This window comes from Copidosoma floridanum, unplaced genomic scaffold (assembly GCF_036245765.1).
Source record: "Copidosoma floridanum isolate Cflo_tuat_1 unplaced genomic scaffold, Cflo_Japanese_pri ptg000030l, whole genome shotgun sequence".
In the NCBI taxonomy this organism is placed as follows: Eukaryota; Metazoa; Arthropoda; class Insecta; order Hymenoptera; family Encyrtidae; genus Copidosoma; species Copidosoma floridanum.
This window is the reverse complement of record NW_028321907.1, coordinates 10,568,315-10,586,303: the sequence shown is the minus strand read 5'-3', so window position 1 is coordinate 10,586,303 and position 17,989 is coordinate 10,568,315. Positions and strand designations below refer to the sequence as shown.

Genomic DNA, 17,989 nt, shown 5'->3' with positions numbered 1-17,989 from the left:
TCGTTCCCACTCGTACATTTGTCTTGGTATAATACATGCCCTTACTTACACTGTCGTTATTCTTTCTGTATGTATTTACGGTTGTTGTGCTACTTTTAATTAACGATCGATTACTGCAGATTTTCCTTACGCCGAATGTATTATATTTGTTCTCCTTACTTGATGGATTATTGAAACATTTTGTGAAAACTCATAAACGTCAGCACCGGGGAAATGAATTTCATACGAGCGGAGGTGAAAATTTTAGTGATTTTTTAATAACGAGAAACGAGTACTGTCACACCTGGACATCTAATTATATTACGTATAATAATTGTACATTTTATGTATACGATAATACATATTTTGTAAAGACAGAAAAAAAAAAAAAAAGGAAACTTACTCCATCTCTCGTGTATATTCTGCACGTACGTGTACGATTACTCATTACAAAGTAAACATATTACATATCCTCGGTTAAAATTCATATAGGTACTTTGAAGCTCTCGTTTTGCACATACAAGCGTGCAAAATGCGCATAACACGTATACGTACGTATACACGGTATGGTATGATGGTGCAGAGGGTGAGTGTCGGCTCAAGCCTGGCGTGCATAACACCCGCAAAAGAGGACGGGACGCGAGGAAAAAGGGTTTGGAGAGAGAGAGAGAGAGAGAGAGAGTTGCACGCGTGACTAGATAGCGCTTCGCGCACAACAAAGGGGGACAAGCGCCAATTATATTTTAATATCCTCCGAACGCGCTCGGCCGACTTTTCGACTATACGTGTACCGTAAGCGTGTCGTTTGCTCATATACATACGCGTGTACGGCTAAATTCCTCTGGCCTCCTCTTCCTCCTTCTTTTTTGTTTTTACGCTTCTCGCTTTGTCTCGCAAAATACGCCCTGCTTTGCTCCCCTCCCTCGTACACGTACCATACATGCGTTAACGCGAAAATCTGATTACCCCTCGCTCTGTGTTTTTCCATTTTGCTCGTGCAAGTACACCTACTAACTTTTTTCTCTCTCTCGGTATTTTTTTTTCCCCCATGCTTACGTATCCCTTTTTAAGCGCCTCTTGCAAGTCTTGTGTCTTTTTTTTAAGAGGGTGTTTTTTTTTTTTTTTTTTTTTTTTTTTTCTATCAAGTATATAGAAACACGTACGTGCGCTAACTGTGGTACATTTTTAAATATTATACCTCAGATACAAATGAACACATTGTACACCTACTCGTTGAAAGAGACTCGTCGGGTTACATAAACTATTTGATCAAGATTATATCAGACGATTCAATAGCATCTCAATTAAAAGGCTTTTATTTTTAAAATTGGCTGATAACCGGCACGTAAAAAAGATAAGTGAAAAAAAAAAATATTTCAACTTTTGTGAGCTGTCACTTGTCTAAGCAATCGTGACTGGTAGCTCGTGCGTTTGCACTTGTCAAATTATATGAATATTGTAATCCAGTTCTATAGTTGGTTATCAGAGACGTTACTTTTTGAACGAATTGCGTCAGTTATACTCGGGTACATTCTGTTGCTGAAACGATACAAAATTTTTTGTTGGAAAATTGTCCAATTTTTTTTTTTTTTTTAATTCAACTTGTTCGTCCAAAACTGTAGTTCAATGTCAAATAGGTAAGTACATTACTCTTAATCGTCTACGTATTGGTTCTAATGGTTCTAATGAGTAAAGCATAAATTTATCACAATTCTTTGCTACTTATGCTTAAAATATAAAAACTATTTTCAAACAGTTTTCACATCAGATGTGAGTATTTTAAACTTCCTACATCCATGTTTTTTTAATTATTTTTGATTTAATAAGCATCTGCTATTAAATCATGTAATGGAAAAAAAAAACTCTGAGAAACATACAAAGTTCAAATTTGAAAAACTATCGTGGAGCGGACCCAAAAAATCAAGCTGAGAGTCGGGACCACCTTACATTACAGGTACGGCTCGACTGTCGCGTTTTAGGACGCGGAACAAAGTCCTGGACACACAATAATTATATCACGAGACAAGAGTAGAAGTAGAAACGCATGCGCCCCGGCAGCCTGCCTTCTCCACGATATCGTGCTCGCGGTATGCTCGTTTGTTCCCCCACTCGGCGTGGGCGCCCTCCAATGTACCTTCCGCGCGGCTGAGCAGCTCGCCCATTCAGAATCGATGAGGCCCGAGAGGCGCGCGCGCCCCCAACCCCCACCCCCTTTTGAAATCCTGCGCGCGCGCCTACCCCCACTCCCCCGGTCGGTTCCCATTGGCTCCCCCCCCGCTTCGAGATCCAAGTAGGGGGACGGAGTTCATGCCTGCTCCCCACCCTCCCCCTGGCCGGTCGTCCTCGATACATCGCGGGCATGCCCGCCCTCTCTGGTGCAGCTCTCACTCTCTGCTCCGGGGGGGAAAAAAAAAATACGAGACAGAGGGTGAGGCGAGAGAGCCGATGGATGCGGTGCAGCGGCGCGCTTTGGCTGGCAACCCTTAGTTAAGTCGGCGCTGTCGATCTGTATGTACGGGCGTTCTGCGACAGCAGGCCAGATAACACGACAGCAGCAGCAGCAGCGGCGGCATTTCACGGCACGCGGGTGCTGTGTGTGGGTGCCCTGCAGTGTGTGCTTTATTTGTTTGTTTAATTTTTTTTCCTTCATCTACTTTTTTACTCTAAAAAAAAACAAATTATTCGGCTAATCGGACAACGATCGCATGACCACGTTCACCCCAGTTTGACCCTCGATACCCCGGAGAGCTGCGATTGTCACTATTAACTGTTATAACTCATCTCGCTGCCTGATCTTTGCGGCGAGACTTCAAGGTGCAGGTCTCTGGAGAAATCGTCAAATGAACTTTTGGGCGGTAGTTGTGATGCTGGTGTGCGTAGAGGCGGGGGACTGCGGTAAACGGAGTGCAATAAACATACGAGTCAGAGTTGAATAGTACACGGGAAAAGTGCATATTATTATTACCATTGTAATTGTAATTGTAATTATTATTGTTATTTCGTTGAGGACCCATTTGCAAGTATGTATTTTACGCGAGTGCCGGCTTTGCTTTAGCGATAAGCAAAATCAGTACGAGAGGGACACGTGCCTCGTTGTTGTGTTGCCGTTCCGAGTTTTGCAAGACGACGAACCAATCCGGGAGCTTTTCGAGCTCGACGGGCAGAAGGAGGAAAAGCGCGCGAACGACGGCCGTCGGCGGATCTTGGTGAGTACACGTGTTCCGAAGCGACGTCCGTGCTTCATTTTTGTACGGAGATTTTTTTTTTCTTCTGATGCTGCGTCACGTGGCAGATGATTATTTTTAAGGGTGGGCTTTAAATGCTATGGCTACGTTGAACTTAATTTTTCCCTACCAAGGGATTGAGCTTTTTGGGATGGTGGATTTATCGCAAACCACCCCTAACGATACATCAATCGCTGGCAGTGTCCAAAGATCAACAATATTAATTTGTTATCATCTCCTATCACGCAAAGTCAGACTCTGTGTGTAATGTGTCGATTCGTAGGTACATCTTTAACACCTTGTTTGAAACGACTATACTTTTTAATTTTCTTTTTTTTTTTTACTGACCGCAACATCACTACTTTTACATTGAATTCCGTAAAAACTGACACCGCTGATCCTATTTCCCGATTAGCCCCTCGCTCCATTAACCGCTCGTGTAAGCTCGTTCCCACTTCCCAGTCTCGGCCGTCGAACTGCTAACATGTATTTTTCGCGTCAGCGGTGACGGAGAACGCAGCACTCGAGTCTAATTAATCGCGAATTACCAGAACGGAAAAATAAAAGGAAAAAAAAACAAGCCCATGGAGCTGGGGTAAAAACGGAAGCAAGGAGAAAATTCACCCTCCGAGATTTTTTGCTCTCGAGAGCTTGCGAGCAAGCCCTCCTCGTCGGCCGAACGCCTCTGTTGGCTTTGATCTTTGAAAAACCAAACGAACGCGCTTGCCTCGAGCACCTGTGTACTGTTATTCTCAAACTTTGAAGAATAAAAATAAAAAAAAATAAAAAAAAAAGGAGAGGGAAAGAAAAAAAATCTCGGTGCCGCGGGTGTGATTGTGTATATATACACGCTCGCAAGTGGCCAGCGGCGGCGGTGGGCGTTTGTGTTTTGCACCCGCGGCAGTCTACCGTGCCACCCCCTCCCTGCCCTCCTCTTTTCCAGACGCGTCGAACCGTCGCCGCGTGTATACCTACGTTTGTGTGTGTTCAACACCGAGACGGGAATGTCGTTTTAGCATGGAAATGCTCGCGCCCCGCGACAGCGTTAATTTTTCATTGTCACTGCGAGAGACTCGGCAAAGAACGAGCTTAAGTTTTAGCGGCTCGTGCGGGGTGAAAAGGAAATTTCTTGCGCCATAAGGTAATCGATCGATGCTCTGATTTTGGGAAAAAGTTTTTTTTTTTCTTTTGGAAAATTTAGTTTACGTATTTTATACATATGTATGTTTTATAAGGAAGGAATTATCTTGCAGGTACAATTAGATCATTTTAAAGCTTCGTAACAAATGCTTTCTCGTGTTTTTACATTGTCAGACATTGTGAGCAGACGTAGATGCAAATCGTGAAATTCCAGTCTTTTTTTACCGTTGTAACAGGCCTTTTTTTTTTTTAAACAATAATTTTGCAACTATAGCGAATCATAAACTTTTATGTCATACGTTCGTGCATCAGGATTTTTTTTTACGTAAAAATTTGACTAAAATATACTAAAAGTATCGTAAAATGCTCGACTACTTGAAACCCAAAATATGAAAAATAACTTGCTCCGACGACACATTTACGAAACATAAGGTAAAATATGTTATGCAGAAATCTTTACTTTATTGAATCGATTCGCATTGCTTTGATAAGAATTTCATTGAAATGATAAATTTACTTCCATCGCTTCGATTGTATCTGTAAATTAATTACAATCCCCTCCGTCCAACTATTGAGCGCTTTTTTCGGCATTAGTTTATTTTCAATGAGCTTGTATTTTCCTTTGAATACGTCAAAGGACATTTTTCCCCTCAACTAACTACGGTACCTCAAAGAAACCATCGACGAAAGGCATTTTCTGGTCTCCGTAAACAAGTTGATCCCGTTACGAAAGAGACACTTTGAAAAATGAAAAACGAGAGACAACTTCGCGGAGAACTGGTCGCGGTCTGTATAAACGCACACACGTACGTAAGCGGCGCGTTAATCGAACCGCAATCCGATTCGAATCGACTCGGTTAAACATCATAAACGATGTAATCTGTGCATATGAGAAAAAAAAAATCGCTTATATTTTTACCGCTTCGGGAATTTATGTGATCAAATTCTTTGAGACCACATTATATTTATGCAACTTGAACTTTTTTTAAATTTATTTATTTATTTTTTTTTATTTTTGCTGCACCAACTATGAATGAGTTGACAAAAAGTAAACCAGTCGCTTCACCAAAATTGGTTGCCATTCAACAAAGAACGAAACGATGTAAACGACACTCGTCAACGGGATGTCGGAAAGCTCACCGCAAGCTCGTTAGTGTATGTGTATTCTTTCTGCAGCGGAATAAGTTCAGCATCTCTGTAAGAATAATTCGACAGCTCGTCCCGGCGCCTCGTCTTTCGGATTCCCGGTCTTCTATACTTTTGTCGGCGTAATCCGAGGTAATCCCTCCCTCGGTAGAGCTTTTCTTCGTCTCGAGATTCATGCAGTCGAGTCTTTTTTTTTTTTTTCTTTTTTTTTTTTACCGACACCTCGTCGTGGAAAGGCACTCGAACTTTAAAGGTCTTCCGGACGGATTACCTGGTTTTGCTCGACTTATCTCGTGTACCTTCTCCTTCTCAATCGATTGCCGTCGCTATACCAGCCCAACTCATCGGACGCGATTCATTTGGAATCGGACGAATTTGATTACCCGAAAAAGAAAGGAAGAAAAAAAAATCAACAACGCCGCTCTATGCTCGCAAAAAGGGATCTACATCACTTTCCCCATAAGCTGAAACAGCAACGAGTTTGCACACCCCTCCCTACATGGCACTAATTATATCGCACTTGGCGCGCTTCCCCCGTGTCTGCCGTAAAACCCCCTTCCCCTCTATTCTTCCCTAATTTTTTTTTCTCTTCTTCTTTTACTCTCAATTTTGAAACACAAACTTTTTTGTTAGTCAAGGACAACAGGGGCGTTTGCACACCCGCAGGTAATTACGGCACTCGATGATCTTCTTACCGTTATCTCGATACGAGTGCATCCCGTATGTGTGCCTATACGTTATTACATAAGAGACATCGAGGACGTACGGGTGCGCGTCAGGGAGCTCCTCTCTGACGGAGCTCATTGTGTACGATTTCAAGTGCGCCGGGGGATAACGACTAATTATATATAGATGGGACGAGGGGTGCACTCGATGCTGATTTCCCCTACCCCCTCTCTTACTTCGAGTGCGATTTCCTGAGTTGTTTTTTTTTATTTGGCATTTCGGTGGATTTGCACGTCGCAAAGGGAATACGCGCGGAGCGTTTGTTACGCGACGAGGTGACAAGTCGTTGCGCAACAATTTTTATTTCCAGCGATCGGGTGTACGAGGAAAAGTCGAGTTCACGGGCACGCGTGTATCTTTTGTTACCAGATAATCGACAAGGTGCCCTTTGGGTCCCAAAAATCGATCCGAATGCCAAATCACTCGTTAGAGGAAAAAAAGAAGCACATGTATCCGTCAAGTGTCCACAAGTGTAAGCCTCATCGTCAACTTGAACGGGAACGTATTACATCGACAAACAAATAACATACACCGTTGCTCTCGAGCAAAGTCGACTTATCGCTTAATCATCTTTTGAGCTGTACAAACTTGGCCGAGAAAACATTATCTTATACCTACGCACAAAGTGTCGCTGCGACGATTGGCTCTTGCGTCTCGGATCCCTGTAGTATATACGTATACAATTGACACAGGTGCACGGCTCGGGTTTTTGTGCGGCTCGTGGAAAAACAATTTGTTGCGAAAAAAAAAAAAAAAAAAAAACCCCGAGTTTCGTAATCATTTACTTTGGTGAGTTACCGGATTTTGTAAAGAAGAGTAACTCCCGCTGATAAAAAGTTTTCTCTCGGGAGGCTGCGGACGAGCGCTTTCCCAATTGCCAGCTCGTTTCGTCTATAAATATTTATTAATCATACTTACTTGTTTCCTATACATAGACTGGGACTTGCGATTTGTATCTTTTTTGAACGCTACTGCGTTTAGTACGTGACCATGATAATTAACACATGTAGAAACACCCTCGTTATCTTAATTATGTAAACGACACATGTATATCATTTTTTTTAATTGTTCCACATACGAGGATAATTTCACGTTGAATTTCAGATTATTTACAAGGGCTTTCCGTTGTCTGTTTCAGCGACCGGAAGCGCAGAAAGGCCCGAAGATTCTGCCGTCGCAGCTCCAGGGCGCTGCGGTCGCTCCATGGCCGGGCGCCACCGGCCTTCTGGCCACCGTCCCTGACGACATGGCACACAAGGGTGAGTTACCGGCAATCCTCTATCTTTCTTTCTCCCTGCACCCTCCCGTGCACCGTTTGCATTTTCGCGCTCACCGACTCCGTAGGCCAAGATACACCGTGCGATTTCATCAAGCTCATGATTTATTTAATTGTGAGAGACATCAGTATTAGTATTATAAAGAAATATTTTTTTTGCCAAGTTAAGGCGTTGTTATACGCGTGGAGATTTTTATTTTCCCGATGAACAAAAAAACCTCCCAATTGTATAATAGAGTTCGCATTGACATATTGTACCATAATGGGTGTACGTAACCCGTGAGCCCTTCCGTTCAATCGACAAAGAGCAAACGAGCCTCTGTTGGCACAAAGTTGGAACAAAACGCGCCGAGATAAAGAGAAAAACCACTTAGGTATGACACCTGTGCGTGCACAGAAGCCAATTAGATTCCCAAGGTTATTCCCATTATCTCCGGTACACGCGCACCCATCTACACCAACGCACAAAGGAGGCACAAAGAGGAAATGTACGTCAGACAGGGTATACGTATATAGCATCGGGTAATACAGCGGATCGGCCAGTCAAGGCGTTTAACCCCATTAGTCCTGAATGGCTCTTCCTCCTCCTTTCTCGGCCTCCCTCCCCCCATACCCCTGGTAAGTACTTCACAGCCTCAGTTTCCCGGCTATTCGACTCGCACTAGAGAGAGAGGGGAGCTGGGCTCCTCCGCGCGAAACTAGCTGCCGCTGCTCACTTCACGTATTGATTTCCATTTGGCCCTTATAGCCCCCGCAGACGACGACACCGTCTTCCACGCTTTCTTGTCTTCGTCGTGGGTTTTTTTTTTTTTTTTTTTTTTTTTCTAAGAGAGGGTGACGACTAGCTCTCGCTCGAGGGGGTGTCGTTGGCAAGCGCAGGGGAGAGACCCTCGACTCCGAGGAGATTGTAATTAGGGGCGCATCCGGCGAGTTTGAGCTTACGAGATGAAATCCATTCGATGCTCGCGTACACACATACCGATGATTTTTCCAAATGAAATAAAGTTATGCTCACCTTCGGTCGTGTCGAGGGCCGCTAAGGAGCAAAGATGAAGAGAGAAGAAAAAAAAATTCTCTGTGTCATCTCCAACGTCGCTGCAGCCCTTTCATCCTTTACCTTTGATTCGACAGCGGCTCACTTCACCCCCCCCCCTCCCTTCCCCCCGGGGTTTTCATTCATTCGCGTACTCAAGGCGCCTACGTGTATAACAACCTTCTTCTTCTGCTGCTACTTAAAAGACGAGCTCTTACACCCCATGCTGATGCTCATTTCTTTTTTCTTACGCCAACGAGTCCCTTCGAGTGGCAACAGCCGCGGCTTCTCCGGCCACGCACAATCGCGAGTTTCTTTCTCCCTGCGCTTTTTCGAGGGCAGCGATACACGGGATTTTTTTTTTTTTTTTTTTCATCCCCCGGCACTCCCTCGTATGGTTTTTTCCTCCCTTTGAAGTAATTAAAACATCCCAACGGCTCGTCCACCGAGACCTCGCGTGTACTTACATTATCATAAATATGTGGTGCGTCTCAAAGGAAATACACCGTGCGATGTGGTATGTATGTATGTATGTATTATTCATCCCTTACCCGCGGGGGAGAGAAAGAGAGTCGAAAATCGAAGGATTTTCGGTGCGCCCAGGCGCGACTTTTCTCTGATGTTATACACTATAATCACATTCAAACACCATTAGAGTTCGTTATCGAGTGCAGCTCGAGGGTAGGTGTGGGGGGGGGGATGAAATCTGTTGAAAAAATACTCGGTGCAGGCGGTAAGAATTTCGTTGTGCACGTTTCGGACGAGAGAGACACGGGGGAAAAGAGGACACGGAGGATGATGATACATATATATACACAGAAATGAAGAAAAGAGAGGAGCCGCTGCGCTGCATATAAAGTAATCGAAATTGGTCTCGGGCGCTTCGAGGCATGTACGAAAAGTATAGAGCAAAAACGGGGAGGAGAGAGAGAGAGAGTAGGCTTTTGGTGGGGTTTGGAGACTGTACGTCTTGCATCGGGTGCATTCGACTGTGAAATTCCCTCTTCAAACAGACGAAGGCGCCGCGGCAGACGACGAAGACGAGGCCCGGCACGACTGCTCTCGCTGGCACATTTCGACCTGTGCTCCGTGTATATATACAGGTACGATGGGTGCAGGGAGAAAGAGACTCGAGCCTTCCGCGCTTTCCTCTTTTCCGCCGGAATTCGGTAAAAGCGGATATACGCGTGTACACGAGCCCCCCCCCCCCATGATGTGCCTGTATATATTTCGCGTGCATGTACGTTTATGCTCGTTTCTTGGTTCTCCGTCCGTCTGAAGTCTGACGTTCAACGGATGGCTGTAAACTCCGCCGTTTTTCTCTACACTACCGTGTTCTACTGCATGTACTCTCTACACCGTCCCGCGGATGTTTCGCCTCTTCTCTACGAATGCGCCGTTTTTTCTTTCACCACCTTTTTTTCCAGAGTACCAACCGCTCATTGGGCCTATTAAGGATTTTTGCTCCATTCGATCTTTAATTACTCGAGTCCTATTACCTCGTTGAGTACCATTGGCCCAATTTCCAGTCAAACAGCCATTTATGTTACAGTGTTGGACAGCCCGCGCAGATGGACGGATTACCCTGTGATGTACATTATATAAATCGAAATTCCAAAAAAAGAAAATAAAGAAGAAAAATTAACTCTGACAGTCGTTACGTGAGCATTTGTTTCAACTACCCCACACGAGGGGTGCCAAAAATAAAATGTACACCCTACCCGGTCGTTACGCGTGAAATTTACGAAATTTCGTTTGCTCCACCTCATGATTTTTCGGCATTTTTCAACACGTGTACGCGGTGCACCCCCATCCTGACAGTCTCGCGATAAGAGCCGGCGTGTGTCACCGTTTCTCCATCCACAACCATTTGATACATTGTACACATTTCGCTTAGGAATTCGCGACGCCGGAGGAATCGGTATAAGGTAAAGCGAGTGGATCAGGGGCTGTATACCTTATACGTATATATATAATAAAACAGTGGGAGGAAGAGAAAGAGAAACGATGATGCGCGATACCGAGTAAAAGCGTATACCTGTATCGAGGATGAAAAAAAAAGGCGACGAGGTGGTTTGAATTTCAAAGCGCTCAAAGTGTAACTATGTATGTACATACGTGCGTTGGATCGGCCCAAGTGTATAATACACCCTTGCGTGGGCACGTGGGTCGGTATTTTTCTATCTGCATGCACACCCTGCCCAGGGACCGTAGCTATACTCTTTCTTTTCCTGTGTTATCTTGAGGCGCGTCGCGTGCGTTCGTACAAACGAGGAGGAGGAAAATAAAACAATCTCCCCCTCAAAGGGAGGACTCGTATCCCGCATTGATGTGGCGTTTCTCTCTTTGTGCAAAGTCTTTGTGCATGTAAATGTACGAGTGGTTGCTTGACTTTTATTGAATATTTTTCACCAGATGAACGTACACCAACAAGGGGCGTTTGGTCCGAGTAAAATGAAGCATTACCTATGGTATCTCTCGGCTACCTAATCGCCGAGACGTGCGGCGCCTTTCTACCGATCCATCTTCTCCAATCTGGTTCGACCATTCGTTTTTCCATCGCCTTTCCTTGGACAAAAGAAAAAGAGGGGATGTATAGTTATATGGGGTACAGGAAAATGCCCAAAAAAGTACATACTTGGTGTCCAAGCGTTGAAGAAAAAAAAAAAAAAAAAAAAAAAAAACATCCGCTTTGGAGCGATGCCATAGCCGACTGCTGTGCCACGGCCAAAACGCGTTTACGCCAATTTGACCTGCAGGGAGCCTCGACGCCTCGGCAGTGCGCGCGGGTGACTTTAATTCGCCGGCTGATTTATTATGCGTGGATTTTAGTTTGCTTACTTTGTTTGGGGTGACCTACCCCTCTCTGTGTTGTCGAGTATCAATCAACTTGTGATGCGAAATGATATTAAAATATTGGTTATTTCTTCGAGTGTATTTTCATATCTTTAATCGAACAATTAAACTGATCCATTATTGTTAAGATAATTATTTTCAGTATAGCCATTGTTTTTCTCCACGTGTATACCTTCGATAACGTGTCATATGATGATACCGTTCCGAGATGACTTCCCACCCTCTCATGCAATCAAATGGATGTATTAATGGTAAAAATTTTTAATTCTCATCTCCCGTCGCCTGATAACCATTTACTCGCGTACACCCTCGGCACCGTATAGCCGAGAGTCTCGAGACGCCAAAGACAGCACCACCAGCCAATACCCCGGAGCACGCGATACAGCGCACGCACACACGCATACTCGGTTAATCGAGCTCCTCCAACTCGAGCAGCCCCGCATCTCTCTCGTTAAATTCTCATTAACCACATGCCTTCTTACCCCCTCCCCCCACCTCCTTGCCTACGCCCTTCTATCTTTTCGACGACACACCCTTTAGGACAGCCTCTTCTGCTTGCGTACCCTCTCTTTTTTTTCCCCTGTCGTGAGGCACCGAAGAAATCCACGAGAGACCGAACACGGGTGGTGGTATAGCAACAACCCCTTATGCCACGGGACGAAGAAAAGGGGGCGAGCAAGTCTCTCCTCTCGCGAGATGTACGCGAGGTGTATATATATACCCTTGGAGGGTGACGTAAGAAGGGGGTGGCGTGGGCCCATTCGGTAAACAGACCTTTTTATCCACTTCCTCCCCTTCGGAGGGATGTGTGTATAATGTCGGGGGTATGGTGCATCCGGAGGGGAGAAGATGCGCGAAGTACACCGAAATTTAACTCTCGGGTTTCATTTAACGTCTCGAAAATTGCGGCAAACGAGTGTCATCGCTTCGAAAAGGGGAAATATTACTTCTCAATGATATGGGTAATACGATAGATGATGTTTTATTTATTTTTGTTTTTCCAACCATCCGTGCGATTCTCAAAGAAAAGTGGTCATTAAAAAAATAGACATGTGATTTTCGTACAGTAGACACTTTAACTTGGGCCCAAAAGGCACATGTATACACGTGGAATGAGATAAAACGAAACAAAATGGAGAAAAAAATGTATTTATATGTACACATGTAAAGAGAGAAAGAGAAGAGGCTTAAACCCCTCGGGGGGGGGGGGTTGGAGTACAGCATATACATCGGCCGCAATCCAACTCGGGGTAGTTGGGGTACGTGCACTTTGCCGAGGTGGCGGAGCGAGACACGGGCTGCTACCATGTCCGGAGACGGTATTATACATACACAGCGGCTTACGCGTGTACTATACACATACGTGTATGCGTACGCCGATGTAATCTCCGGAAACGTTTAGGGGAAAATTAGGTCGTACGCGTTTTGTCAAAATATTTGCTCAGCCCGAGCGTCACGGTATACCGCTCGTTGCGTAAGTAGGTATCGACCCCCCCCCTGGTTTCTATTATTTGCGTTTTTTTTTTTCTCATTCGATCTCTCTCTTTTTTTTTCTTTCTTTCTTCGAGTTCTTTATTTATTTATTCCTTTCTTTACAGCCTCTGTCTGTCATTGTGCGTGAGTTTACGTGTATATACGAATGTCTTTGCGCGTGTCGCGTGGAATGCCGGGGTTTTGTCGGGCTCTCCCCTCCGATGTGGTGCATTTTGGGGTGTAGTTTTGTGAGAATTGCGGAATCGCCGAGGAGGACCACTTGCACGGGACATAATTGCTTCTTTGATCCGCTGTCATGAGAAATTTTCATCCATACCCTCACCGACTTCTATTTTGGTACACCCAGCGTGAATATGTATACAGAGGTAATTTTTTTTTTTTTTTTTTTTTCTTTTTTCACACCGTTGGCCCAACAAAAAGAAAAAAAAAAAAAAAAAAAAAAAAAGAAAGAAAGAAAAGATTTTAATTGCTCTCCCTTGGCGTCGATCGTCATTAAAACAAATTGGGGGAGAACAGGGTCTTTTTGCCCTCGTTTGTCTAATTTTCTAACCCGCGAAAATCAGAACGATCATTAACGCGCTCTCTAAACCCAATCGACGGATCCTTCGAAAATCTCATAAATACTCGATTATTTGTTTTTTTTTTTCGGTCGCACCTATATACATATGTATTGGTATGATTGATTTCTTTGTTTTTTTTTCCAACTTACGAAGGACGAACATTTCCTGTTTTTTCGACTTTTTTAACAGTTGTACCCAATCAGACGCACACATGAGGCAACTCATTTCGGAAATTCACACGTACGTTTGGCAATCAAAAATAATCTCGAGACAATTGAGTGTGTGTATATTTGTATGGTTTGACGAGTCGAAAGCCCACACCTGTGCCCACAATCGTCGGCGTAACTCGGGCGCTGGTGAAATCAAACATCGTTTATTTTCCTTTTTACTTCTTCTTCTTCTTCTTTCGTGCGCCATTAACTACCGTTTCAACGACGATTGGGAATTTTTGAAAATATTTTTATCCTCGCTCTCATTCTCTATAGATCAAAAAAAAAAAAAAAAAAATTTCGACTCATGTACTTTGCCGCTTTGCAGCAACACATATTATACGTGTACGCGATACAGAAGATAAGAAACTATCACGTAATCCGTCGCAAGTATTGTTATAGCCCCTCCAACTTGTGCCGGGGAAGTTGGTTCGTAGAAAACACGGGAATATGGCGTTCGAATGAACAAGGATTTTCGAACTGGGGTTTATAAGTTCCCCAAGCATTTCTAGCCGGTAGGTATGGGTATAAACATATACATGTGCACAGTTGGATGGAATTAAGCCGCTGGGTGTGTATATATTGTCCGAGCAGGAGAGGTAATAATTGAATTAGCGGGTCACTGGCCGAGACGCAAGGTCTTCCGAAGTCATTACTGAGTGTCGTTCACCGTATAATACCGTACACACGCATACACAAACTGAAATACACTTTGTGCGTGAATTATCGATCGCCCCACGATACAGTTACACACATGTACTCGCACTGTACGTACTATGTGGAAAATATATTGAAAAAGAACTAGTACAGCGTACAGCAGAATTGCCATGAAAAACTCGAAGGTGAAAAGTTACATGCTTTTGGTTTGACGATATGGTAAGGAAGAATCATGATTTAAGGAAGAAAGGGTGATGAAAATGTTACTCTTAAACGTCTATAAATGGAAATGCACACGATATACAAATTATTGATTAAAAGATATTGGCGAGTAGAAATTATTTTTTAAAAATTACGTAAAATGATGAATAATGGAATTTAAAGATAGAAAAAAAAAATCAATGACAAGAGTACAAGGTAGACCACTCGACAGGTATATGGTAAATAGAGCAAACAACGAAGTAGGTGCTAAAAAAAAAAAAACATTTTTTTTTTCTTTTTTTTTTTAACAACGAAAATTAGTGGATATTGCAGAGATACAGCAGCAGCAAGCTCAAATGAATAAACGATAATAATCATAAGCAACGAAACTTTGACCGCATATTGTATAAAACTAATGTAAATATAGGACACGTGCCAAAGGATAAAATAGGCACGTCAACCGAATCGCGAGCAAACCTGCAATTGTAATTGACGTATGTATGGGTGCGCATTTACTTGCTCAGTTATACAGATACGCGATGCCGAAATTGAATGAAGCACGCGCGATTACGCGCTCAATGGAGAGGTTGAACCAACAGCTCGCCGCGTAAACAGTCATTAGAGAGAGCCACCACCTCTTCTTTTACCTCTTGCCGTACTGTCGTGCGAGCGCATACACCTATAGGCATGCAATGCTGGGTATATATCTATACTACCTGCTCTCACGAATTAGCGCTATAACATCGGCGTAGCTTCCTATACACCCTATACCTACGTCGAGTATATTTATGTATATATTATACATATACAAGTCGCTTTGTTCGGTCCTTTTTCCGTGCATACTTATATATACATACTCAAAGAAACCCTCCTCGGCAGGGGTCTGTATATATCCCGTAGCTCTTTTCTCCAAGGGCTGTACTTCACACAGGTACACATATACATATAGGGTATGTATGTATATATTATACTGCGGTCCACCGTAAAAATAAGGTCGCGCTTACAGAGCATACATATATATTGTGTATACCTGCGCCCATACGCGTACAATGCATATATACACGAAGGTTGTCGTCATTCCCATGGCTCCGATCATTCCAATACCTGCGGACGACAAATCCTTGTAAAGCGGCCCTTGTCTAATTACGCGAGAACTGCGCGTACGTATACATGTGTACAATGTAGGTATGCACCCCCGCTGACATTCCCATGCAATGTCGCGCTCTCGCACGCGCGCGCAAGGTAGTCTTAATTGTTCGATGCTATATATGCGTTTAATTGTGCGGCCCTGCCTAGCTGCTTCGGGCCATACCTACATATATATACTATGGACCCACTGTTACCTATAACCTTGTGCTCTTTCTCTCTCTCTCTTTTGCCGTACGTGACGTCTTGCTGACTTTCACCCTTACAATTGTGTGCCCGTTGTTTTTTTTTTTTTTTTTTTTTCCATTTTATTTGATTTTTTTCTTTTTCACGGCTTGATGACCAAAAAGTTTTTCGTACACATTTTTGCCACCTTCGTGACTCGATGCTTCAGTACTTTGTGCTCGTCTATCGTCGTCCTACATGCATATTCGATCATTCATTTGAGAGATAAATAAAACAAAGTGAAAACCTTTTTCCAACCAGTAACCAAATTGTCACTCCGTTACAACTATACGCGTACGACTTTTGGTACAAACCACATTTCGTCTTCAAATTTTTTTTTTTTTTTGTACAATAACATAATAAAATCTTGATGGACTCGGCAGCATATACAGCGTTGACACGTATCGACCAACTTCACCGAGTCTGCCGTCTCCCGTTCCCCCGGATAATGCGGATTAAGCCACGGAACACATGTTGTCGACTTGTTAAACGCACAGACGTGAGTATCGATCGCTCGCTTCCTTCGACAGCCCGTCAAGCTTTTGCGTGTGCATGCATTTGTATTTTTACGTACGTGATGGTTGACACATCGTATGAAAAAAAAAAAAAAAAAAAAAAAAAAAAAAAAATTGGGTTAATTGCTTATCGAGAAATTTATGACTAATTTACCAATCAATCGTTCGGTACTACATGGTATAGTTGTGTGAAAATAACCCAATAATCTACACACTTATGTACGTAACACAATACACAAGCAGTGGATGATGAAATTCAATTTTGCATCAACATTCCGGACGTCTTGTCTTGCGCATATTACATACATATACCATGTAGATCGGTAATACCTGTGCGAGGCATACGTACATCCACATCCCGTTTTCTCCCCGATCAAGTTCAGGCCTCGAAATTCCAAGTGGTCGGAAATTCAGTACCAGAGAGAGAGAGAGAGAGAGAGAGAGCACAAGCTTAAGATATGCCTCGCAGATACATAATATATATATGCCCTGGAGGTTTGACGTGAACTGACGTACCGCAAGAGCCGCTAATATGTACGTGTATAATTATATCGTTTCATCGCTAGCTCGCACACGTCAGACTCCCTCCTGCATAATAGTGGGGGTGGTTGATCTCATCCGCGCACTGCACTGTGTACATGTATATATATCCCTTTTTTGGGGGAATCCTTTGCACTGATCTAACAAAGTCTCGCATGAACGCGGCAAAGCCGATTCATTAAAATTTCTTCGATGTACATTGCAAATAGTACCCTCGGGGGAGGGGGTAAGTAAGAAAAATGATGATGTACACATAAGTAATGTTCATGTCGAGTAAATATGTCAAAGAGAAGGAGAAATGTAGCTATCGTAAAGTGTCATCGCGCGTTCCCTATACGCGAGTCGCGAACGTCCGAACTATCGGACACGCGCGAATGGCCGTAACGTTATCTCCACCCTTGTTCGTCGTCGCGTATCAACGAGAGATGCGAGACTCGATAACCGAGGGCTCGTCGTGGGGCAAATAAGTACATCACCGCTGTCGTCATCTCGGAATCTTGGGTTATACGGGCTGCAGTGCATCATCGTTGGCCCCGCGAGAGACAGCCATAGTGTACCGTGTACCTATAATATACAGGGCCCAGTCGAGGAAAGGATCGCGACGTGCACAGTGCACACCCGTATACTTATTTGTGTGTACGGCAGCAAGAAGACTTGCACGCCAAAACACACACACACATATATATATATATATACACGCAGAGAGGGAGGGATGTATGGAGCTCGTGTCCTTCTTGTCTGCGCTGTATGCAAGGGAGGAGAAGCGGCTCTGACGTGTCCGTTGGCGCGGAATAACGCATTTACGAGGCTGCTCTTTGTACATGCGCTGGCTCGCCGAGGCTGGTCCCTCTCTCTCTCTCTCTCTCTCTCTCTCTCTCTCTCTGCTCTTGATAAGTTTTTTGCTTGTGTCTCTCGTCGTGTGTGTGCGTGTTTTTTCTTTCCTGCTTTCGTTTTTTCCGAGCCTTTTTTCGGTCTCTCTGGCTAAAGGTTTATAGATACATATATTTATATACATTAGAGGAAAACAGAACATATAAGTATATACACATACACAGGGTTGTC

At 43.8% G+C, this 17,989-nt stretch overlaps 1 protein-coding gene across 1 annotated transcript in view; it reads left to right on the top strand.

Moving 5' to 3' along the window:
• LOC106639837 (paired box protein Pax-6) overlaps nucleotides 1-17,989 on the top strand; it is a 127,608-nt gene that overhangs the window by 47,892 nt on the left and 61,727 nt on the right. Inside the window, exon 2 of the mRNA XM_089596172.1 lies at nucleotides 7,354-7,474. Coding sequence (XP_089452298.1) covers nucleotides 7,462-7,474 — 13 coding nt within the window. The 5' untranslated portion in view covers nucleotides 7,354-7,461. The remainder of the gene's footprint in view (nucleotides 1-7,353; nucleotides 7,475-17,989) is intronic.